At 40.3% G+C, this 25721-nt stretch overlaps 1 protein-coding gene across 3 annotated transcripts in view; it reads right to left on the bottom strand.

Moving 5' to 3' along the window:
- Positions 1-161: 161 nt before the first annotated feature.
- LOC125303291 (protein TASOR-like) overlaps positions 162-25721 on the bottom strand; it is a 44976-nt gene continuing 19416 nt past the window's right edge. For 2 of the 3 annotated variants that reach the window (XM_048256957.1, XM_048256955.1), the window contains exons 3-14: positions 14178-14273; positions 13433-13505; positions 10730-10821; positions 9672-9809; positions 7656-7786; positions 3437-3450; positions 3055-3154; positions 2806-2900; positions 2526-2629; positions 2362-2434; positions 1486-1557; positions 162-1292 (exon numbers count right to left, since the gene is read on the bottom strand). In XM_048256957.1, coding sequence (XP_048112914.1) covers positions 190-1292; positions 1486-1557; positions 2362-2434; positions 2526-2629; positions 2806-2900; positions 3055-3154; positions 3437-3450; positions 7656-7786; positions 9672-9809; positions 10730-10821; positions 13433-13505; positions 14178-14273 — 2091 coding nt within the window. In that variant the 3' untranslated portion in view covers positions 162-189. Of the gene's footprint in view, positions 1293-1485; positions 1558-2361; positions 2435-2525; positions 2630-2805; positions 2901-3054; positions 3161-3436; positions 3451-7655; positions 7787-9671; positions 9810-10729; positions 10822-13432; positions 13506-14177; positions 14274-25721 lie in introns of all 3 variants that reach the window. The other variant, XM_048256956.1, reaches the window with a different exon arrangement.

Below are 25721 nucleotides of genomic sequence, written 5' to 3'. Positions count from 1 at the left end.
CAGTTAGTTTTAGAGAGAATATCAGCTTCAAATGAAATGTTTTCTACTTTTTCCTGACTCGGGGAATTACTATTTTCCCAACATTCACTGGTGCTGCTTGGCAATTCAACCTGATCAACAGATGGCTTATCCTCACTGTTCAGTTTCAGCAGGATTGACTGGTCCTTTTCAGTATCGGGTTGGTTCTGTTCAGCTCCCATGCATTGACCATCTGAGTCCTTGGTTGCAACACCAGGGGATAAACTGCTGGAATGCACTGACGTCAATTTTTGACACAGACGTTTTAGATATTCTCTTGCGTTTCCTGCCTCTACGCCGAGGTAGGCTCCTCCAGTCAGTTTGAGATGGTGCTCTCTTTATTTCTGGACCCAGATGCACATCTGGCTCAGTCATAACAATTTTGGCATCACTAGCCTCCAAAGGTGCATTGGTCTTTGAACTGATAGGGAGTCTACTTTCATTTGTCACCACCTCCTGAGCAGCTGTGCTCATCTGCAGTGCTTGGTCATCACAAGAGTTCACAGTGTCACACTCCTTTGGGAAAGAAGATGTCAATACATTTGTTGTGACCACTGCAGCTGTAGGCTGAGTTATCTCCATGGATATTGTTGTTTCTCCAAGATCAAATCCTAAAGTTGTAGGTAAAGTTTTGAGGGCAGGAATGCTTCCCTTGCTCAGTATCTCAGTATCACTGAGTTTACTTAAGTCAGACAGTTCAGGCTGTATAGATTCAGGGGGTGACTCTGGCTCACAACTTTCTGATAACTGTTCAGCTGCATGTTGAATCTCCACAAATGTGTCAGTAGGGCAGCTGGCATCTGCTTCAGAAGGCTTCTCAAGCCATACAACTGTTGGGCTCCTAGGAGATTCCTCTGGTGATGAGATGCAGTAATACACCTCATCATCGGGGTCGTCTCTGCGCTGCTCTCGACCAGCCAAAAGCAGCTCAGTAGCTCTTTTCACAGAAAACTCAAAGGAGCAGGGCTGATCCAAATATGACCTCACTTGTAACTTGATGACTTCTGTCCACTTTGGTGTTGGAAAAAGGTGTTTGAACACATAAGGCACATCATACTGGTCAGGAAACATACTGGCCTCTCTTTGGGGACTGCTTTGCAATCCTGGATGAATCAGAGTCCCATAATGCTCAAGGTGTTTCTCCAGGAGTAATGTAATCTTCTCATGCTGACCCGGACCAGACTTCTCCATTTCTGTCTCTGCATAGTTCAATGCTGGCAGAACTTGGAGAACTTCTGATGATAGTGGTGACTTTCTACGACAACTCTTAGTATCTGAAATAGATGGAAGATATTCACATAAGAATCTTAAAGGAGAGTTCAGAAAGAGAGAACTAACGAGACTAAATTAAAAGACAGTGTTCTAAAGAGTATTATTATTATTACTACAGATAAATACATCTTTCTAATTACTGTTTTAAAAATAACAGCAGTTTGATTTGCATTTTTGAGAATGATAAAGATTTACCTCGCTGTATAGTTCGAGAGTCTGGGAATATAAACATGCCTTGTAGTGCTTCTTTTTTCTCTGAATTTGCATCTGAAACAAAGTCACAAATTCATTCCAAAACAAACAATCCTTACTGTGCTGTCGCAACAAGCTGTCGCGAGGGCCTGTCTGATCTGCAAACTGTCAACAAATTAATAACAGACTAGCACTGATCAAGTCATTTAAATATTTATATAATGGCAAAAGAGACTTGAAACTGGCAAATATGGGATCATCTCATGAATGTAGCTACACTATGGGCCCTATTATGACAGTCTAAAGCACATGGTCACTGGCAAATAGTTTAAGCAAATTTCGGGGTTTGTCCAGGCCGTATTGGGTTTTTTTTTTAAACTTTATGAAATGTCCGGCGCAAGAAGGTGGGTCTTATGTTTTTTAATCATCATGGGTGTGTTTTGGGCGTAACATCATTTAAACTAATGAGAATGACATCTGCATCGGTATTTTGACAGTCAGTGGCGCATTTGAAGGAATCTGCAAGACTGTATGGAACAGTTATTCCACTAAACCATGCTTTACTAAAACCTAGCATAGTATAGCCTTCACACATTTGTCCTCGGGTAGGGTAATACTAGGGTAAACTATCCACTTGTTTTAGAACACTTCATTGCAGCAAGGTTCTGACTTAACATTGCACCTCATCTCGTTTTTTGGATCTGAACTGGCCTTTATCTGAAAAGATTTCCTTCAACAAAAGGTGATGTCAATTACCATGACACCACAATTGAGATTCATGATATCAATAGAAAGATCACAGTCTGAATATTATCATTTGAATAATGCATTGTAACACAACTGGAACATGAACTGCAGAAATTGAAGGAAGTGTTCTACCTTCATACGAAAGGAAGTAAGATGAGTGCAACAACACAAAAAAACCAGCGTCATCCAACTGAAAAACAAGAGCCTGTGGGTAGAAAAGTTCTCATGATGAGTACTAAGGTAAGACTATTGGTGTAACATTATTTTAGAAAAAGTAATTGTCTTCAAAAACTCACCATGTCTTTCTCCTTCACCTCCTCAGTAAGAATTGAGAGAAGGTTGTCATCTGTCACAGTGGATACCACTTCAAAAAGAGTGCAACATTTTCCTCCCACCATAACTGCAATAACAGAATTACAATACAGAGGAAACAGTACTTTGTTTATGAAATCATCTACCACAAAACTGGCCTTCTGACATTATGGCCACAAAATTAACACAAATATGGATGTTTAGACTTGTTTTTATAACACCAGTAAGCTTTGTTTCACAAGATCAAACTGATCCAAACCCTACCTTCACCAGAAAAACAGGTTTCAAAAATGTCTTTTGGCAATAACATCCTCAGATCAGATACTCTCATTACAGTTTTGATCTTTAATGTCTTCGGGCTGAAATGACACAAGATATGAAGCAAGACTGGTAAGATATCAATGCAATGAGACATTAATTGATTAAATGACATTGGTTGTTAAATAAGTAATGATTAAGTCTAATGTAAAAAGCTTTTCTACCATAAATGTAAAGTAAAAAGTAGGAACATACAGTTTAGCTGGTAACAGAGCTCCATTGCTGGACTTTAGTCCAATTTCATAGACTAAAGAATCAACCACCAATTGGCCTGTCCAGGGCTGGTAGTAAAACACTGTTTAAAAAAAGATTGGTGCAATCTCTAAACAGATGAAATCTTAGAAAATACAGTAGAAAACTATAGTAGTTGATGATGTACGTCAAACATATAAAAATCTATATATAAAATCCATAACATTTAATATAACTATGGCTAAATGTCCAGGAATTTTTAAGTTATTCTCAGCACTCAGCCATATCAAAAACATTAACTGTTGACATTTAGGCTTCTGTGGCAGTTGTGTAATACCAATCTAAGGTAAAAAGAAATGTGTATGTGTAGTAACATAACTCTTACCTGTTTTCTCTTGACTGAAAAAAAGGACAGAAGAGATGTGAACATAGTGCACAGTACCATGTACTTCAGTTACATCCAGTATGTGAGTTCACAAGTGAAATATGCAAAATACCATAATTGCATTTACAAAAAGTTTTGTAACCATTTCCATTGTTTTTTGTGACAGTTTATAACCATTAACCCTTAAAGGAGTACCGACGGGAATGTTGAAGCACTGTGAATCGAAATGATACACACGTGTGAAAATTACAACCAGTTGAGAAAAAAAATAATTGCGATGGAACTATGTCCTGAAATAAAGAAATAAATAACTTCATAACTCTTTCAATGTAGAACAACTTTACCAAAGACAAATAGTAGCCTATCCACTGTACACAGCCTCTCCTTGCACAGTATTTTTTGTTTTTATATCAGTAGTTATGTAAGGGATAATGGACGACACAGCGTTCAGTTAACCCTTAGAACCCTAAGCTGTTTTTAGGGCATTTTCACTACCTTTATTCATAAGGATTTATTCTGGTCATTGTAAGTGCCACACACACATATTATATAGTTTTTTTTCAGCAGAGTCTAGGCTATCCAGATCTGCCATCATTTCATGTATTAGTACTAGCATTGATTTTATTTTAATTTTTACACCACAGCAAGCTCATAGCTCTACATGCATTTCATGTTTGTGTAGGGCAGACTGTCCTGAATTGGGCAATATAATTGACATGTTGGAGGGATACTCTGGGGCTGAGCAATTTACAGAAATATGTGGTGTGTGATTTAAGGAAATAAATGCCATTTTTTATTTAGTGATGAAAAATGACTTTTCTGTGCTCCATATCTGTGACACGAACTGATCTGACCTGACTTGACCCGAGGTTGCGTGTTAGCCTGCGTGCCTATGTGTATGCACTCATAATGATTCTCAACTTTTTACTGGATTGCCATGAACAAAGTAAAAGCAAAAAAGGTGTTTCTTTGTTAAACAAATTGGGATGCAATGTGAGCCTTGAACTGGATGCCATGCAGGAATTTGCTAGGATCTCAAAACCGGATAATGAAAATGCTTTGCCATAGAGAAACACACGATAGCGCTGGATTATATATATGCTTTGCCACAAAAACAGACAAAAACGTGGGGTAAGTCCAGCTATATGAAGTTATTATTTTGCCGTCACTTCATCTGTTTTATAACCCAGAAGGATGTACTTGGTATCAAATGACATGCGTGGCATATCTATCCGATTACGGGTCCGCGAGTAATTTAAACAAGAGTAATGGGTGTGCAGGTGAACGCAGAGAAGTAGCCTATAGACTGTAAATATGATGCAATTTGATTTAATTTGAAGATTTTTTTAAATTTTCATACTTTAACATACAGACAAGTGCGTGGTCTCGTTGGAAAGCCCCACTTCTCCTCTGTCACGTAATAAAGGTTTCATCTCGCTGTGATGAACGGAGCAATGTAACAGAGAAGAGAGGGTGTGTTTTTTGACGCACTTTTCGTCAATCAGGTTCTAAGGGTTAACAGAAATTAATGGAAGTTTGAAGTTGTAAATCAGCCCGATGTGCATCGGAGGGCCGTTTAAACCTTGTAACTGCATTAATTTCTGTTAACTGAACACCGTGGAGTCCATTATCCCGCTCACTGTTGCTATTTGCGTTGTGTACATTTCCTGTTATAATTTAAACGTTTTAATCGCTAAAATTGTCTTGTTTGTAGAACTATCGTAAAACCACCAATTACCAACCCTTTCGTTCAAAAATTCTAAAACAACGATGTATTTTAATACTTCAAAATTTGATAAATGAACCTTACATTTTTTAGTAGCCATAGGTGTGTAGATTTGAACAAAATCTAGTTTGGTTCTTGATACATATCAACTAATTTCTCAACTTGCAGGACAAACTGCCGTTACTAGTTCTAAAAGGTCCGCTCTAGAATCTTTGGTTGCTATGGCCAAAGGCCAGTCATTAGTTCTATCTCTCCCGTTCTCAAGTGGGCATATCCCAGGATTCTGATGAACTTTACTTAGCCTAATGCATCCAATTAGCTAAAAAGCCACCTCCGTCATATGCTAATGTTGCTATGTTCTGAAAGTCTGTATTTTATATCTCGGATGCAACGTGACAGTTCATTTAAACTTCATGAGTTCGGCGAATTAATATACTAGTGTGATACGGGCAAAAAATTGGATCTACTTCATTGGTGGGCAAACAACATATGGTTAATACACGTTCTAAAGAACGCAGGACAATGGGAAATTTAACCAAGCAGTGGAATAAAAAATATAATAATTATAATGGTAATAACGATAATAATAATAATAATAATAATAATAATAATAATAATAATAATAATATAGACTACATAATATAATATATTATTATAGAGGCACCTTTCAACTAACATATTTTCAGCAGGAAACACTGACCGCAGCTTATTTAACTAAAAAATCGTGAGAATATCGCATTGTGAACTTAAAATCCTTAATCATTTCGAAACGTGAGTTGAGCGTATTGTTACATCCCTAGTGCGCAGGGTATAATACTGCACTCTTTGGGACGAATTCCGCCTAGTGAAATCAGGTTCTGACACAGCCTATGCATGGATTTGTTTACAGGTGTACTTACACAGAACTCACATTTGTATGAAGCGTTCATGACGTGCCACATTAATTGATGCATCCTCGACAAGGGGGCATCGGTGTTCACTCGGCGTTGAAGGGTTTATAACTCACTACCACTTAACAGTAATCGGTTTTGGATGGTCCTTAACTCATTGGCTGCCAATGACGTCTATAGATGTCAATTTAAATACAACCGTTGACTGCCAATGACGTCTATAAACGTCAATTACGTTTTTCAACGTGGTGGGCTGGAGAACGATCTGGCGGAGCTTGTCACTAAAAGTCAGGCTTGTAAACAGAGAATGTACTAGCAAACTGACCTGCTAGGTGGCCCTAGGAAGCCCCAGAGTGGTAGAGAAAACAGCTAATCAAGCTATATGATGTCTATGGCTGAAGCCTATTAGAAGAAAGAGAACATGGTGCTGGCGAGACGTAATAATAAATTCGTAAACTGCAGACAGCTAACACTCGAACAGAGTATGTGTCGCAGTCGCAGTAGTGTCGCGATTATTTGCAACAACCGAGACCAAGGAGAGGCACAATGTAAAGCCACTGACGAAAAACCCGGGCCAAATGGAGAAAGTAGCACACGGCATGTTTCACCACAGCTCAGCTAAGCAGACAGCTCCGAATCAGATAATAAATTCAGTGAACCTGTCCCGGATTCTTCAGATGAGTGCTTGCCGTCTGGATCAACCGGGAACTATTTACTTGGTTATATATTTGAAAAAAAAAATATTATTTTGCTATCAAAAGACCTTTCTCAATGTTGTTTTTGCTGTTTTATGGAAGGAAACCACTTTTCATATGTTGGAGGTGTCACTAGAGCAAAAAAGTTTCTTTTCACAAAAAGCTTGTTTTCTCCATTTTTAGGTCAAAAACAGATGTTTTTGGTGAAACCAACCTATGTTCTACTCCGATTACAAAATAATGGAAAAAGGTAGAAACAAAGGTTTTTTCCTGATAAAAGAAGAGTCTACTCTTTCTTTTGATAGTTTAGGTGTTTACATAGTCATAAAACTCACTGTTCTGTGAGTCTTGGAAAATCAGTCAAAATGCTGTAAAACGCTTGACAGTATGGGGCTCTCTGCAATTAAAATGGCTGGCAGCCAATGGCTTCATACTCTGCGTGAATGTGAAAACGGAGGGAGAGGGTGAAGTGACTAGTTTCGGAAAAGCCCTTTGTTTTCTCACTGTTCTCTTGTTTTGCCATATTTTGTATTTCTGTCCCTTCCTGTTGTGCCTTGCTTTTTCTTCCTGTATCCTGTACCATGCACTCCTTTTTTATCCTTGTCATGTGCTCCTTGTTTTTGTACCCATGTCTCCGCCCTCTCACCGGAGTCTCCTTCTGTTCCCCTCATCATTGCCTTGTTCCTTTCCTGCCTGTGCCTTGTCAATCTTCTTAAGTCCTGTGTAGTTCTCTCCTTTCCTGTTTAAATGTTTAAATGTTGTTGTGTGTCTCCTAAATTTTACTACTGAATCTGAAATAATCTTGTTGTTGTGCATTAGGGTCACACCTCTGCTAGTATTGTGACATCCAAGGTTGAGTTTGCATAAATACTACACATATCCTCTACAAGGCCATAGAGTTACTGTACCTTTTTTCTGATGATTCAGGAACAGTAGGATGTGCTTTGCCATAAGAAAATGCCACTATTGCAAATGGGCACACATGTCGAGGACACTTCTCTGTGTCTTTACCTCCAGTCAACAGCTCATACATATAGTGCTGTAAGATGCAAACACAAGATTGCTCAGGAACACACATTTTACGTAAAAAAAACAGAAACATTGCTTTCATGGTCAACAAAACATTTTTCAGTGATCATTTCAATCACAACCTCAGCATATCAACATGAGCTGTTTAGTCATATTGTCTAGCCTTAATCCATACTAAACAACATCAAGTGTAGAAATTTTAGTTAAAACGTTCAAAAATAACCTAGAAAAAGTAAAAGAATAAAAATAGAGTAGAAATACTCATTTTGATGTAATGTCAAAAACGCTATGCTCCATGTTGCCCAGATCCACTAAGCGTAACATGCTAATCAGCTAGTTTTGTCTATGCTTTGGACCGTAGTTCCACGTTGTACGCCAAGACGCATTCTATCAAATGCCTGCTATACACATCAATGAAATAGTGCTGTCATGGACGTAATGGTGGTTTCAAGGCAACTCAAATTCTACACATAAGCACTGTTAACATTCTGCCAGAGTGACTAAAATGACCATCACCATATGAACCGGGATGTTGTAGGAGATAAATACTGTTGTATGAATTATACACTGCTCAAAACAAATAAGGGAACACTGGAATATAGGAGTATAGCATCAAGTCAATCACACTTGTGGGATATTGATCTGGCCAGTTACGTAACAGAGGTGGTTGTGAGTCAGTTTCACCTGCTTTGGTGTCAACGAAATTAACTACAGGTACACTAGAGGGGAGACTGAGAGTCAACCCCCAAAACAGGAATGGTTTTACAGGTGGTGGCAACTAATCATTTTTTCAACTTTATCCTTCTTGACTGATTTTTGACTAGTTTCGTATTTAGCTAGGGTCAGTGTCATTGGTCAGAGGTTGCACAGGTAGTCCAGCTCCTCCAGAATGGCACACCAATACATTCCATTGCCAGAAAGATTACTGTGTCTCCAAGGGCCTGATGGCCTCTAGATGGTCCTGTGCTCACTGCTCAGCACTGTGAAGCTCAATTGGTATTTGCCATAGAATACAAAATTGGCTGGTCTGCCACTGCCGCCCTGTGCTTTTCAGAGATGAGAGTAGATTCACTCTGAGCACATTTAACAGACATGAAAGGGTCTGGAGATGTCGTGGAGAATGTTATGCTGCCTGCAACATCATTCAGCATGACCGGTTTGGTGCTGGGTCAGTGATGGTCTGTGGAGGCATATCCTTGGAGGGATGTACAGGGCAAGACAACAGCACTCTCACTGCTCATTAGTATCGGGATGAAATTTTCCGACCCCATTGTCTGACCCTGCACTGGCGCAGTGGGCCCTGGGTTCCTCCTGGTGCACAACAATGGTCGGCCACATGTGGCAGGAGTGTGCAGGCAGTTCCTGAAGGATGAAGGAATTGATACCATTGACTGTCCCCCACATTCCACGGACTTAAATCCAATAGAACACCTCTGGAACATTATGTTTTGGTCCATCCAACACCAGGGGTTGCACCACAGACTGTCAAGGAGCTCAGTGATGGGCGTGCCCACATCTGGGAGCAGATCTCCTAGGACATCATCCACCGTCTCATTAGGAACATGTTCTAACGTCATCAAGCATGTGGGGGTCATATGAACTACTGAGTACCATTTTGAGTTGCTGTGACGAAATTTAGGCAAAATGGACTAGTCTGCCGCATCATTTTTTCACTTTGATTTTTGGGGGGTCTTTGAATTCAGCTTTCTGTAGGTCGATCATTTTCATTTGCAAAAAAACAATGTGGCATCCTTTCACATAAAACATTATCCAATCCATATCAGTATAGATATCCAGGATGATGTTTTTTCCCATTAACATCTGATGTGTTCTCAAAGTGTTCCTTTATTTTTTTTGGAGCTGTGTATATGCATTACAATTGCTCTTTGAAATACCTGAGTTCTCTCAAATGCCAGAAAGGAGCTGGTAGTGGCTGTGACTGTGCTGAGTTGATCTGACTCATGGCAGTCAAACCCTTCTGTGGGAGGAGTGAAGTTCACAGTGTAGTTGTCACTCATTTCTTTCACTCTGCCCTTTTGACAAGACAGGAATAGTTAGACAAAGATGCACATCACCACACAATTTCGTTCTAATCACTACATACAAAACAGTTGTGGAAAAGTTTATTTATAAAACCAACATCAGCATAGAATAATGTATTCTATATAATGAACATAATGCAGGGTTTAAAGTAGAGGTCTGCACTCCCGCAAGAGTACCACGGGACCCACGGGTCGTGACACAAAAGAGTGTGGCACGGGACATGTTTTGAAAGCTCTATGCGGGAGCGGGCGGGATGAGAGAGGTAGTCTTTTCCGTTGTGTGTGTCAAGTGCTCCTTTTGTAAAACTGAATATCACTCCTACATATAGGCCTACTGCGGGCTTTTGTGGACGGGAGTGGGACCTAATGTTACAGATGCAAGCGGGAGCGGGACTAACAATGACACATTATTGCAGGAGCGGGACAGAATATTGCGGGAGTGGGCAGGCGCGGGACTGAAAAAATCGGTGCCGCGCAGACCTCTAGTTTAAAGTTTTCAGGCACTGTGTCTGAACTCAGGCGTAAGCCAATGTCCAATAACTTCAGACACAGACATTTTATGTGCTTTAAAGGTGCCATGTGTAAGAATTGAGGTTAAAGTATCCAAAAAATGAGCCTGAATTATCATGCTAAATTACTAGCCACAGCCCGACAGGTGTCATAATACCAGTTTCGGCCATGGGAGGCAGTATGCGGGCAACATAACCACCAGCCAAACTGCAATACACGTGTCTCGGTTGTTACTCTAGGAAAGACCAACTTACTTTCTGGAGGTATGCTGCCCCCATCTTTTATGGAATGTGGAGTATGAATTGATTTTTTGGCGGACATTACACATGGCACCTTTAAGCCCTGACATAATGTGTAAAACAGTAAAGCTTAACACACAACAGAAAAAAAAACCTTTTTACCTTTGTAAGTCTCACTATAGCAATATAGCCAGACTTCCCACAGTACCATCGTTTCACATCCAGGCAGTCTGAGTACTTTGAAACATACACTCCTGTCAAACAAAGAATGTTGTGATATCAATATTTTTACCACATATGTATTTCATGAAATATCAGATTCTTCATCTAACCTAGTTACTACCAAAATATAGCACCTAGTCACATTCACTATTGGTCAAAAGTTTGGGGTCACAGAAATGTCCATTCCATTCCATTATAGACAGAACACCATCTGAGATCAGTTGCATTGTTTATCAGGACAACAGTTTTCAGATTACAAAAGGTTATCTCCAATGTTTTCTCAGTTAGCCTTTAAAATTCTATCAGATAAGTAAACAGAATGTCCCATTTGGAATATTGGATAAATGGTTGCTGATAATGGGCAATGTAGATATTGTATTAAACATCAGCCAACAGTCAAGAACCCTTTTGCAATTCTGTAAGCACATAATGTAATCTGAAAACTGCTGTCCTGATTAAAAAACAATGCAACTGATCTCAGCTGGTATTCTGTCTATAATGGAGTGAAATGGAAATGGAAGTGACCCCAAACTTTTGACCGGTATTGTATTTGTAAAACCATCACATTTTCTTCGTGTTACAATTGAAATTAAAAACAAATCTGATTAATCCATTGTTTTTATTAATCATTATTCTTCTTAAGACTGAAGCTTACAAAAGTAAACATTTAAATCCTATTTGTTTCAAAGGTCACACATTTTGTCCGATATTCACAAAACTTGACATATCAGACCAAGTCTCACAAAAGCTACTGGAAGGATTCCAGTTGGCTGTGACATTCCCCTGTCACAGCCAACCGAAATCAGTGGTGAAACCGACAAACAGGAAGTGAGGTCATATCTCGGCAAAACTTTCACATTTCAAAAGAAATGGACAGTCACCCCATAGACTTCGATAGAGACAAGTGAAGTCACTTTGAACTCATTTCCAGTCGGCTTCGGTTCTGCACATCCTCAGTCCAGGCGAGTGAGAAGCATGTCATGTTAAGCAATGGAAACACAGAAAGTCGTCTGGTAGCCGTCCTATGAAAATTGGTAATGTGCAGAGTTCGAGTGCAGCTTTTGGTGGTGATTTGTTATGACGTAGCGCCAACCAGAGATGTAAAAGTCCGGCTTGACATGATTCAGTGCAACACATAATTGATTATGTAATATTGCATATGTTTTGCTCAAAATCGTTTTAGCCTACTACCTAAATTAACAGCCTGGTTAGATGTTATACAGTTTTTAAAACGGGTCTGAAAAGCTACAACACTGTTTTCGTGAATTTAAAGGGGTGGTTCAGGATTTTGGACATAGAACCTCATTTCCAAGTTAGCAAGTGTGATATTTATCAGTGGAGACCGTTTTCAACACGTTTCATCCAGTCCTTCTAATTGCAGAGTTCGCAGGTGCTAGGCTAGCATCTTCAGTATGTGTTAGCCTGCCACTAAAAACGTTTTACCCTTAACCACTCCACAGTACACCCGAGGCAAATAAATTATAACGCCAGACTATCGATGTAAATGTCTGTGTTGATAGTTTTATTTCTAACATTATTCTATCTTTGCATTTCAATGATCGTATTACATTTTGAGGGACTAGTTTCTTAGCAGCGGCGGAATTATACTTGCTCCGATTAGTAGTACTGCGCCGAAAAGTAAATAGAGAAGCTCACTCCAATCGGGATACCTAGTAGTAGCCTAGGTAATATCAGTCCGCCGCTGCTGTTGCTTATATGCCTACTACCAACTGCAGGGTATAACTATTGCAATGCAATGCAAGGGTAGTTTTATTTTCAACACTATTCTATCAACACAGACATTTACATTGATTGTCAGCTTTAATTAAACCTTTCATTAACTGAATCCAACCTGGCTCAACCCAATTATTGCATCTGATCACGCCTTCCCCTGGCAATTCTCTGGCAATTATAATACTATGCATGCTCTATGACATCGCTGCCAAACTCAGGGCCATGGGACTGTTCAGTAACAGTGTATAATTAGAAAATGTGAAACTGTAAAACATCTTGTAAATCTTTGATGATGCAGACACAGTCTACCATTCTAATCTGACAATAACAGATTGGGGTCTTGTCTGATCCACTCCACTTAAACAAACAGAATCCCACTAATAGTTAACAGCAATATGTAAACCAGCAAAATCTCTGTGGACTTTGACCATTATATCACTGTTTAACCTGCAAAGCAAAACATCTTGGCAACACCTGCCTTAAGGAGAAGTTCAAGATACTCTGTGTTCTCGCTTAATGTAGGCTGACAACAATTCAGATGAAGAACAAACATCTGTTTTGACCTAATCTCTCTACTGAACACAAACATATTACTTTAGAGCAGTAGTTTGGTGTTGACTGTAATTAAGTAATGTACAGTACATCGATATTCTTCACTAAACTAATGCGCATGATCAGTATACATGTGCCCTTATTCCACTGTTCTCTATTTTGCTTGTGTGTGTGTGTGTGTGTGTGTGAGTGTGTGTGTGTGTGTGTGTTTCTTCTTTGTACATCCTTGGAGAGAAAACACATGAGCTTAAATTGGACCTACTGTGGTAATATCCATTCAAAAATCAGACACACATGCCTATTCAAATTGAAACCGTCAATGACATGGTAAATGTATACAGTGGGTTATCCCTTTACCCTTTGAAGGATCTCCAAGCGTAGAGCATGAACTGTGTCCAGTGAGTAAACCACTATCCCCAAGTGTGTTTGCCTGAAAATGCATCAAAACAATCTTAAAATTACATACCATGATATTTTACAAGTAATTTTCCACACTGCAAAAAATTAAATCTAACCAAGTATTATTAATCTTATATTAAGATACAAAATCTATTTGGTATTGTTTTAAGTATGAATTACGACTGAATTGAGACTTAAATAATTAAGACTTACAGAGCGTTCAAAAGATCACTGACTTCATTTAAGAAAACTGTCTTATCAAGACAAATTTGCTTGTTTTTAGGACAAGTTTGCTTAAGGCACTGCCAAACAAATTTGGGTAACACTTTACTTGACAGTATCAACATAAGAGTGACATGACACGGTCATGACACATGACCTCTAACCCTAACTTTAACCCCAACTTGTTATGACAAAAAAACGAATGTCACTTAATAACAGAAGCGTTATGTCATAAACGTTTATGACTTGTTTACGACACGTTCATGACAGTGTCATGTCACTCTTATGTCGATACTGTCAAGTAAAGTTTAACCTACATTTGCTTGTTTTCAGGATGAACTCTTCTTAGATTAAGTCAAATGATTTTACGACAAAGTGCTAGGTAAGTCTCTTTTTACTGAAAACAATACCAACGATTTTTTGATCTTGATATCAGATTGGTTAAATTTGATTAAATAAGCAGTTTTTTTACAGTGTATACCTTGCTTTCATCCTCAAACAACAAGAAACCAAACGACTCCTCGAGTTCCTCCTCGGTGTAACCACTCTCTTTCTTCTCCACTCGGAAGGTAGTATACTGCAGAAACATGTCACTTGTTTATTTCCAGACAGACATAGACTACTACTAGACAACATGTTGCAATCCTTGATGTAATGTTGCAAAGAAAATGGCTTATTAATCATTTTTGCAGAAAACAATTTCTAAAATATAGCTGCAAGCGGCGATGACGGGCCCCCAGGACCTACGGTTCCAACACCCATGACATGTTATCGTTCAATAATGCACTCACATGTGGTGTGTGTGTGTGTGTGCATATGTGTGTGTACGTGAGAGAGAGAGAGAGAGAGAGAGAAACAGAGAGACAGAGAGTGTGAGCCTGTATTTGTGTATGTGTGTGTGTGTGTAGTGCATCTAGTGCAGTATTGTAGAAATGCTAGTGCCATTATTGTTCTTCTTAAGTGTACATATTATTATTATTCCATTCACTTATTTTCACTCACATTTAACTACCATATGGCCATCCTAGCAAAAACACTGAGAAAAAATAGGTTTCTTCTACAGAAACAAAGCCAGCCTCCCTATGGAAAGTAGGAAACAAGTTGTTGAAGCAGTTTTCATGTCAGTTTTAGACTATGGTGATGTGATATATAAAAATGCTACTGCTTGTTCACTTAAAGCCCTGGACTCAGTCTACCATTCTGCCCTGAGATTCATTACTGGTGATGGCTATAGCACTCATCATTGTGTCCGTTATGGTAAGGTGGGTTGGTCATCTTTGACCGAGAGGAGACAAAATCATTGGCATCTGTTTATTTACAAAGGTATTGTTGGGAAATTACCAGGTTATATTTAAGACATGCTTGTGTAGAATTCTGGTCCCTATCAGACCAGATCAGACCCTACTTCCTGGAATAATCTTCAGTGTAATATAAAAATTGAACTCTATACTTTCCTATAATCAATTCAGATCTGTAATTACAAACCTTCCTATGTCAATTTGTACCTGCTTTAAGTAAATGTCTTTATAATTATTATTATTTTATTAAGATTTTATGTATTTTTCCCCTTCCTCCTCTATAATGTAATGTATGTTATCTTATTATTTATTTATTTTACTTTGTTTTATTTTATTTTATTTATAGGCCTATACCTAGACTTTTATTCTCTCTCTTTTTACATCTTGTTACTTCATTGTTTCTGTAATCTCGGCTTCATTGAAAATGAGGGCTTCCCTCAATGACCCTCCGAGAATAAATACAGGTTGAATGAATTTTAGGGTCCGCTACTGCTCCTAGAGCGTTTGAGCTAGGGTTGTGCCGATGGACGATATCACCTTTCCCTGGAAATTAAATTGAGCCTAGAGTTGATGTATCTGTAGGCTACTTTAAAGGCTGTTAGCCAGAGAGTGCAACAAATAAAAGACTTATTAGTCTATGTGAAACTACCGCCTTGTTTAAATAATTCCTGATTGTGACATGTGAATGTGTAATTGTCTTTTTTTACACGTCTCGCAGTTTAGCCTACATTGACCGTAAAATATGAATTTTTAGCAGAAAATAGTCCTAATTAATTATTATTGTTACGACTAGGAAATTTTAGCTCTAATATTTTTGCCCCAGATAGAAGCTGAGTGGTAATCAGGACTTCGCCCTCCTATAACCTGGACTGTGCAAATACAATTTCAATGTCGGAATGTTAGGAAGACATGTGACTTGTAGAAAATGGGTTCGTAACTTACATTGCTGAATGTAGGGGAAATTCTGCAGATGAATCCAAGCTAATGTTTTTTTTCTATGCATGCAAACGCCAAAGACTGAACTGTATTTCGCATGTCCCTTGCTGGCCACCGTTATCCAATCCAATCCAATCCACTTTATTTATATAGCACAGTTTAAACAAACACACATGACACCACAGAAGCACAATAATAGGATAAAGTATTAAAATTAAAAGAGATAAAAACTAACTAAAATAAATGTAAAAAATAACTGAAATAAAAGTAAAAAGAGATAAAAACTCAAATAAACCACTCAAATAAAATCAAATCAAATAAATAAAATATACTGCCCACATAACCCATCTACATACCATCAACACACTACCTGGGGTTAAAAGCCAGAGAAAACAGGTGAGTTTTAAGATGGGACTTAAAAAAGAGACAGTGAAGGGGCCTGTCTTATGTGAAGGGGCAGATTGTTCCATAGTTTTGGAGCTGCAACGGCAAAAGCTCGTTCCCCTCTAGATTTTAGCCTGGCTCTGGGCTCTGTCAGGAGCAGCTGGTCATCTGACCTGAGAGAGCGGCTAGGAGTGTATGGGTGGAGCAGCTCAGAAAGGTAAGGTGGGGCAAGGCCATGCAAGGCTTTAAAAGCAAATAAAAGAGTTTTAAAAATGAATTCTAAAATGGACAGGCAACCAGTGGAGCGAAGCTAAAATAGGTGAAATGTGCTCATACTTTCGTGTGCTAGTTAAAAGACAGGCAGCAGCATTTTGTACCAGTTGCAGACGAGCAACGGAGGACCCGCTAACACCCATATAAAGTGCATTGCAGTAATCCAGCCGGGTGGTCACAAAGGCGTGGATTACTGTTTCAAAGTGCTGTTTTTGAAGGACTGGTTTAATTTTTGCCAGCTGCCTCAACTGGAAAAAGCTTGATTTTACCACAGAGTTAATCTGGCTGTCAAATTTAAGGTCAGAGTCCACTTTTACCCCCAAATTTGTTATGATTGGCTTGTGGTACTGTGCTAACAAACCCAGATCAACCAGGGGGGTCACAGAAGTGCCACCAAAGACCATGACTTCAGTCTTTTTTTCATTAAAATTTAAAAAGTTAAGAGACATCCAGGCTTTAATGTCATGTAGGCACTCTAGCAATGGCTTAATACAAGGATACAAGGATACAAGGATACAAGGAAGTTTATTGTCACATGCATATAGTTACTGGAAGTAAGAAATGCAGTGAAATTATGTCTGGTGTCAGCCTATTTGTGCATTAATGGGGGGTAAAAAGTGCAGTAGAAGAGGGGGTTTAGTAGATTAAGTGGCAAGGGTTGCATAAAAAGGTGGGGGAGGATTGGGATTGGGTGGAGGGCACCAACAAGGAGCACCAAAGAGCAACAGGGGGCAAGGAAAACTCCCTTACCAAGGGAAGAAACCTTGGGCGATCCCGCCTCAAGGGGCTAACCCAACTGCCAGGGGTCTTGGTGTGTGTGTTGGGGGATGACAGGGGAGATGGGATAGTGTGCTGTGTATGTGGGGAGAGGGCAGTGTGCAATATGTGTGTTGGAGAAGCTTCCTCATGAGACAATGTGCTGTGTATGGGGGGCAGTGTGCTATAAGTATGTTGGGGATGTGTGTTGGAGAAGCTTCCTGATGAAATAATGTGCTGTGTATGTAGGGGGGGCAGGGACTTACTATTGCAAGCAGAGTACTGTATGTAATGTATGTGAGTGATGACAGTGAAGATGTGTGTGTGGTGGTGAGGGGGTGGGAGGTGGGGGCAGTGACTGTGTGTGTGTGTGTAGTGTGTGTGTGTGTGTGGGTAGGTGGGGGCAGTGTGCTGTAAGTATGTAGAGGATGTGTGTTGGAGAAGAGTATGTAACATGAAGACAATGTGCTGTGTATGTGGGGGTCAGTGTGCAGCAAGTATGTAGTGGGAGGCTTACTGTAGCAAGCAGTGTGCTGTATGTATGTGAAGTGATGACAGTGATGATGTAAGTGTGTGTGTTGGGGATGGGGTGGGGTGGGGGAGGGGGCAGAAAGGCTAGGCAATCAAAGGACATGGGTAGATGGAGGAGAAATCAAAAATAATAAATAAAAAGTGTGCAAAAAGTTGGAGAAAGTCAGATTGTGTGTGTGTGTGTGTGTGTGTGTGTGTGTGTGTGTTTTGACGTGTGATGAAATAAGAAAATAAATAAAAGGTCTGTAGCATAGGGAGAGGGATGTAAAAGTGCTAAAAGTCTTGTAGGTGTGTGTGGGTGTGTGTGTGTGGGGGGGGGGGGTCATGAGTGCTGAGGAGTGAATGTGTGCAAAGTCAGTATAGTGTGAGTTCAGAGTTGGGAAATGTTTGAGAGTGCTGAGGAGTGAATGTGTGCAAAGTCAGTATAGTGTGAGTTCAGAGTTCGGATGGCCTGGGGATGAAAACTTCTCCTGAGTCTCTCAGTTCTGGCTTTGTGACTACATAGGCGTCTTCTTGATTTCAGCGGTAGGAATAATCCATTGTTAGGATGAGAAGAGTCCTTCAGAATCTTTTGGGCTCTTAGGAGTACTCTTCTGGAATAGATATCTTGTAGAGCAGGGAGTTGAGTTCTTATAGATGCGTTCAGCTGAAGCACTACTCTCTGCAGAGTACTACAATCTCTAACTGTGGAGTTCCCATACCAGGTGATGATGCTACCAGTTAGAACACTCTCAACCGCTGAAGTGTAGAAGGCCTTCATGATGGATGTAGAAACTTTGAATTTCCTTAGCTGATGAAGGAAGTAGAGTCATTGTCTGGACTTCTTCAGAACATATTGAGTGTTAACAGTCCATGTTAAGTCTTCAGTAATGTGGACACCAAGGTATTTAAAACTTGTGACTCTCTCTACAGGTTGCCGCTGATCATTAGTGGGGTGTAACTGTAGTTCTGCTGCTGCCTTCTGTAATCCACTACCATTTCCTTGGTTTTATTGATATTCAGTGTCAAGCTGTTAGATTGACACCACTGTGCCACCTCATCAACCTGATCCAAGTAGAACTGTTCACTGTTGTTACTAATCAGGCCCAAGATCACTGTGTCATCTGCAAACTTGATGATGGAGGTATGACTACTGTTGGCTTTGCAGTCATGTGTGTAGATGTTGTACAGCAGTGGACTCAAAACACAGCCTTAGGGAGCACCAGTGCTGATGGTTAATGAGTCAGATGTCAGACCCCCACTCTAACCACTTGTGAGCGGTTGGTGAGGAAGTCAAATATCCAGTGACACAGGGTGGTGTTCAGTCCTAAGGCCTTCATCTTTGTGACCAAGGTGAGAGGTACTATCGTGTTGAATGCTGAACTAAAGTCAATGAACAGCATCCTCACATAATTCCCATTCCCCTCCTCCAGGTGAGTTAAGGTGGTGTGCATGAGGTCTGAGATGGCATCCTCTGTAGACCTGTTGGCTCTGTAAGCAAATTGGGGGGAAGAAGGAGGCAGGGAGGGATGAGCAGATATTGTTTTTCACAAGCTTCTCAAAACACTTCATCACTGTAGGCGTCAGGGCTACTGGGAGGTAGTCATTCAGACATGATGGACTTTTTGTTTTTCGGTACTGGAACAATAACAGACTGCTTGAGGCAAGTAGGAACTGTCTCTTGAGCCAATGATGTGTTAAAGATATAAGTGAACACAGGAGCTAACTGAGCAGCGCAGGATTTCAAAACCCTGTTAGAAATTCCATCCGGTCCAGTAGCTTTTCTACAATTTACAATAATACTGTAAGCATCTGACTTTTTAAGAGGGACATAAATCTGTGTGTCATCCGCATAGCAATGAAAAGAAATGCTGTGTTTCCTGAGAGTTGAACCAAGGGGGAGTAGAGAGAAAATAAAAAAGGGCCAAGCACAGAGCCTTGTGATACCCCATATGAGAGGGGGACAGTGGAGGACACAGAGTCACCAACACTAACACAGAAGGTTCGATGTGACAGGTAGGACCTGAACCATTCCAGAGCTGTGCCTCTGATGCCCACCCACTGCTCCAAACGGGCAATTAGGATTTCATGGTCCACTGTATCAAAAGCAGCAGTCAGATCAAGCAGTACAAGGACAACGCAGTGACCAGAGTCAGTAGCTAAAAAGATGTCATTAAAAACTCTTAAAAGCGCTGATTCTGTGCTGTGCAATGTTTTAAAGCCAGATTGGAAGATCTCAATAATATTTTGCTCATTTAAAAAGTCCATGAGCTGGGAATACACAATCTTTTCTAAGATTTTAGACAGAAATGGCAATTTGGATATCGGCCTGAAGTTTGCCAAAACAGTAGAATCCAGCCCAGGTTTGCACAACGGCATGTTTAAAATTACCTGGAACCACTCCAGAGGTCAGACTGCTATTAATAACTGCAGTAAATGATGGTCCAACAGTCTGAAAAACCTCCTTAAGAAGTCGGGGAGGGACATTATCAACTGGCGAGCCCGAGGGCTTCAAATGACCAACAATATCCAGCACAAAGGGCAGGGTCACAGGCTGAAATGAGTCAAAAACAGCAGAGAAGGGGACAGACAGTGAAGGGTCAATAGCAGGTGGTGAAATAAGTGCTCTGGCAGATGTGACTTTATCAATAAAGAAGTGAAGAAAGTTTTCACACACAGCTGGGGAGGTCTCAATTCCAACAGTCTGTGGTGCATTTAAAACAGAGTTAATAACTTTAAACAAAACACGAGGTTTGTGAGAGTTTGACAGGACAATATCAGAGAAATATTTTCTTTTAGCCTCTTTCACAACGGATTGGTAATGACGCCAGCAATCCCTCAGCATTTGAAATGACACTTGTAATTTGTCCTTTTTCCATTTTCTCTCAACTCTTCGGCAATTCTGTCTGGCAGCACGGGTTGTTTCATTCAGCCAGGGCTCCGCCTCCGACTTGGTTTTATACCGTCTAGTCTTTAATGGAGCCGCAATGTCTATGGCAGTTTGACAGGTGTCGAGAAACCATGAGTTCAGAGCCTCAGTATCATACCCAGATGCAGGCAATACACAGTTTTGACTGAAGGCAGTGGTGAAGCGAGCAGCAGTGGAAGGGTTAATAACCCGACATCTACGAGCAGCAGCAGCGCAAGGTTTGGCTGCTTGACAGCAAACAGTAGCTTCAAACAGTACAGGCATATGGTCAGAGAAAAATGCATCACAGATCTCCAGATTGTCAACAGACAGACCGTAAGATAACACAAGATCAAGTATGTGACCACGTTCATGTGTAGGCCCAAATACACACTGTACAAGATTAAACGAGTCGATAATGTTTAAAAATTCTCGTGCCAATGGGTTCTCAGGGCAACACACATGAATATTACAATCTCCCACAATAAGGACTCGGTCATATTTAGGCATAATATCCGCTAAGAACATAGAAAAGTCAGATAGAAAGTCTCTGTTATATTTGGGAGGTCGATAAACCACCGCACACAACACCGTGTGAGAAAGACCCAGCTCAAACAGACTTAGTTCAAAGCTAGTGGTCGATGGTAGCGATAACTGTTTGCATTTAAAGTCAGAATTAAAATAGGAGCAATCGTCAGGTAAAAGTTCTGTGAAGACACTGGACTCACCAGCACTCAGCCAAGTCTCGGATATAAAGAGGAAGTCCAATTCCCGGGAAATTAAGTATTCCTTCAGGATAAATGATTTATTCCTAAGCGATCTGGCGTTGACCAGGCCAAACCTAGCAGGAACTGGTGGGTCAGGGCGAACAGCTGGCGAGGAGGCCCGACAGAGAGGCCGCAGAAACTCCAGATTTGCTCCGCGCCAGCGGAGACAGGGAGAGCAGGGACCGCGGGGCTGGAAGAACACATCGGAGCCTGCCACTGGAACCAGACAGGCAGCGACAGGGTCCAGGGATCGTTGAGAGACACACAGGCGAGGACCTCCATATCCACCTCGATCAGGACGTATGCCGACAGCCCTCAGCCTCACAAGACAGCCCTTTTTCGCCAAGGCGGTGGAGCTGGAGTGCAGCGCAGGTATGACGGGATATCTGATAGGAAATTCGGCTCAGTTTTCCTAGTTACCCTAGCAACAACCTAGCAACCACCAGTATAATGTGACCCTAGCAACCAGCATGATTACCCTAGCAACCAGCATAGCAACCGCTTTATTTATGTGTTTTGGCTTATTGGATGTTGCGTTAATGCACAACTTTTGATCCATGTGCCCAATTTTCAAAAATGAGGTACTGTTTCAATCCTTTTAGCGGCCTTGCTGCTTTCTGCTTGCAACTCTCTGCTTACAGCTACCATCGCTGGCTACCCCCCTCATTGGTCGAGTGAGCAGATCTCTCCTGCCAAAACATAGCCTCTCCACCATCAAGACGCCTGCAGTGCCACCTCAGGGCCACTGGGTACTTTGCAGTCCAGACCAGGCAAAACTGCAGGAACAGCAGTGAGCTCCAGAGATGCGTGTGGACACGTCTTGATGTCTGTCAATCACAGTGCCAACTATGGGTAAACTGACTTGTGGGTAGGCCTATTGAGGAAAGGCTAAGGGAGCACACCACAACAGAAAAGCAAGGAACTGGCGGTGTACAGCACTGGTTGCAACTGAGCTGAATTCTCTATAACATCGACACTGTTGCTCTGAGTAAAATCAGGCTCCTTGATGAAAGGACTATCAGAGGGAATGGGCTATACCTTCTTCAGTGAGTGGGACTAACCATTTGGGAATACCCCACCTCCAAGACTCACTGAATAGAAACATTTTAGCATCTAATTTATATATTTACAGATATATTTAATAATAATTAAACAATACCCTTACAAAAATGAAATATTTGTGGTAGATTTGCAGCAAAGTCGTGGGTAATTTGTGGGAAACAAATGAGTTCACTAAAAAATATTGCCAAAAGTTTGCCAATGTTGGTCGCTTCCAGAAGAGTTCTGGCAACAATGAGAGGTTTGCCACTAGTATACATCTCAGTTCTGTGCTTATTACCATATAACTTGATCTAAACTAAAATCAAACTAAATTCTATTCTATTCAAATTAATTTCTCTTCTTTACAAAAAAGTGGGTAAAACCTAGCATTTGGAAGGATAACATATAAAGTATAAAAGGCAAAGTATAATGATTTAAAATGACAATTATTGGGGGTGTCTTATAATACATCATCTAAATAGTTTTGCTTTTAATATACATGCCATTATTTTTGGTAAAATGCATGATAGACTGTGGTAAAATGCATGATAGACTTTTTTGCTCATTAAATTTAAAATGACACAGTATCTAGAAATAGACTAAAATTCAAAGTTGCATAGCTGGGATGATTAGTCGATGTAGTCGACATAATCAATTACATAAATTCGTCGAAGCAAATAATCTGCATCGACTATTCGCAACGTAGATTTATTAACGCACCCATAATGATCTAGCCTTCATCCCGATTTAAACCAAAGATTCTAGAGCACACTTTAGTCTAGGTCAATTTTTAAAAGAAATTAACCCTGAAGGGGTTAATCATGTTAAATCATGTTAATTTTTGGCATACAACATTTATAGGGGTTTTGAAGGGTGCTGAATTCAAATCTTCTGTATGCCAGGCTCAAAAATGTCATAATGCCTCAAAATGGAGAAATCCAATATGGCCGCCGCCACCAGGTCAAAATCTAATTAATCACTTATCTTTTGGACTGTACAAGGTAAAAACCTGCATGTAATGTGCTTTTATAGGTTTTCACATATAGGGAATTCAATGCCATGCTCAGACCCACGATCAAGACTAGATAAAATGCTTGAAATTAATGTACATGGTTAAAATTGGATCATGAAACAGGTTGATGGCTTTCTAAATAATTTACTTGAAACATGTTTAGAAGCAAGGTTGATTACCATATTTTAACTATCTATTTATATTATTTATCTGTATTTTAACTATTTATTTAGTATTTGAAGAAAATGCTTGAAACTCTTAAGCTATTGCTACTAGATTTGCCTACTAATTAAATATTGTACCTGAGCCTATTGTTTTGATGTCAGTGTGCTATGATGACACATGTTTGCCCATCCCACCCCTACCCTTACCCATACACACAAATACTCATATGTAACCCTGAATGAGGTCACACCCTCTACCTATACACTGAGTAGGCGCTTTTTAGCAATTATGTCGCTCCCCTCACATGATGCTCAGCAGTAACAGGTAAACTATAACATAATATCACAACAATTTGTTTAGGACCATGTAATACATCTGTAATACAATACAATAGCATGTGAAGATTGTTATGGGAGGCTAACTGAATAATTAATATATTATAATAAAATAAAAAAACGTTAACTAGTTAGCCTTTGTGAATAGGAAGAAGCTAACTAGAGCCTCCACTCTCCGGGATGTGGGCCCCCTCTTGACAAGATGTTGGCCGCAGCATTCAAGGCCCCCGGCACATGAACTGCTCTGAGAAAGCTGCAGGGGATGAGCCCAGAGCCTAACTAGGCCCTCCATAGTAACACTCGTCACACACAAACGCCCTCTCACGACAGAGGCGAACCCCGAATGCAGCGCTCACTGACATTGGACACTGACATCGGTCCCAACCAAACCACAGCGAATAATCAATCGCCCCTTTGACCTATTCTTTTAAGCCATAAACTGCATTAGCGCACACACTACTCTACAACATCGTGTTCCGACATCCCCAATGCGCTGCCATACCCTAAACAACAAATAAATAATATTTGTCCTAAACACCCCTGCCTAAATGAGCGCTTCCCTTACGGGAGCGCGCCCCGACCATTTAAATGCGTCCCACCCCCTACCCTCCTGTTTGCACCCCTGCACCCCGGAAGACAGGCATACCACAGGTAAGGTGAACATTCAATACATAATACAAACTAACATACAGGCACAGTTGGAGCGATCTCACAAAGATGTAAAAAGTGCGCACATGAAACCCTCACAACCGCCCCGACGCTATGCTTTGCATCAGACCATTTAGCGATACCATGACCGCATATGACATTTCAATATTCCTTTGCTTTTCCCATACAAAGTATACAATCCAATACATCGTCATTCTTTTTTTTCACATGCATCAAAGAAACATTTCATTTACCGCACCAGTTCGTATCCGTATATCATGTCCATTTTTTAACACAAACTCCGGTCCCATTGTTCTACAACTGGCGGGAATGCGCTAGTGACAGACACAGTGCGCTCTGTCAGTCCTCTTTTTTCATGAATTATTCATTATCCGAGACAACAATTTTAACCATGTACATTAATTTCAAGCATTTTCTCTTGTCTTGATCTTAAATCTGAGCATGACATTGAATTCCCTATATGTCAAAACCTATAAAAGCATATTACATTCAGGTTTTTACCTTGTATAGTCCAAAAGATAAGTGATTAATTAGATTTTGACCTGGTGGTGGCGGCCATATTGGATTTCTCCATTTTGAGGCATTATGGGACATTTTTAAGCCTGGCATACAGAAGATTTGAATTCAGCACCCTTCAAAACCCCTAAAAATGTTGTATGCCAAAAATTAACATGATTTGCCTTCGGGACTTTAAATAAGCACATTTTCCAAAATCCTGCCTAGTCTACTTTGAGAGATGTATCCAGAGTTGTAGCTAAACATATTTGTTGCACGTGCTACAAAAAACATTCTGTGCAATGGATGATTAAGGCCCAATTCACAACAAAGATTCGCAATGAGACAAAACCGTTGCAGAAAGGAGTTGCAGCACTGTGAATTAGATGTTGCACAACGTTGCAAGCCGTCGCTAAACATTCACCATGCCTAGTCACAGTTGCAAGGTTTTAAAATGTTGCAGCAAGTTGTTGGTT

Source organism: Alosa alosa, chromosome 11 (assembly GCF_017589495.1).
Source record: "Alosa alosa isolate M-15738 ecotype Scorff River chromosome 11, AALO_Geno_1.1, whole genome shotgun sequence".
NCBI lineage: Eukaryota > Metazoa > Chordata > Actinopteri > Clupeiformes > Clupeidae > Alosa > Alosa alosa.
This window is presented reverse-complemented; position numbering and strand designations above follow the sequence as displayed.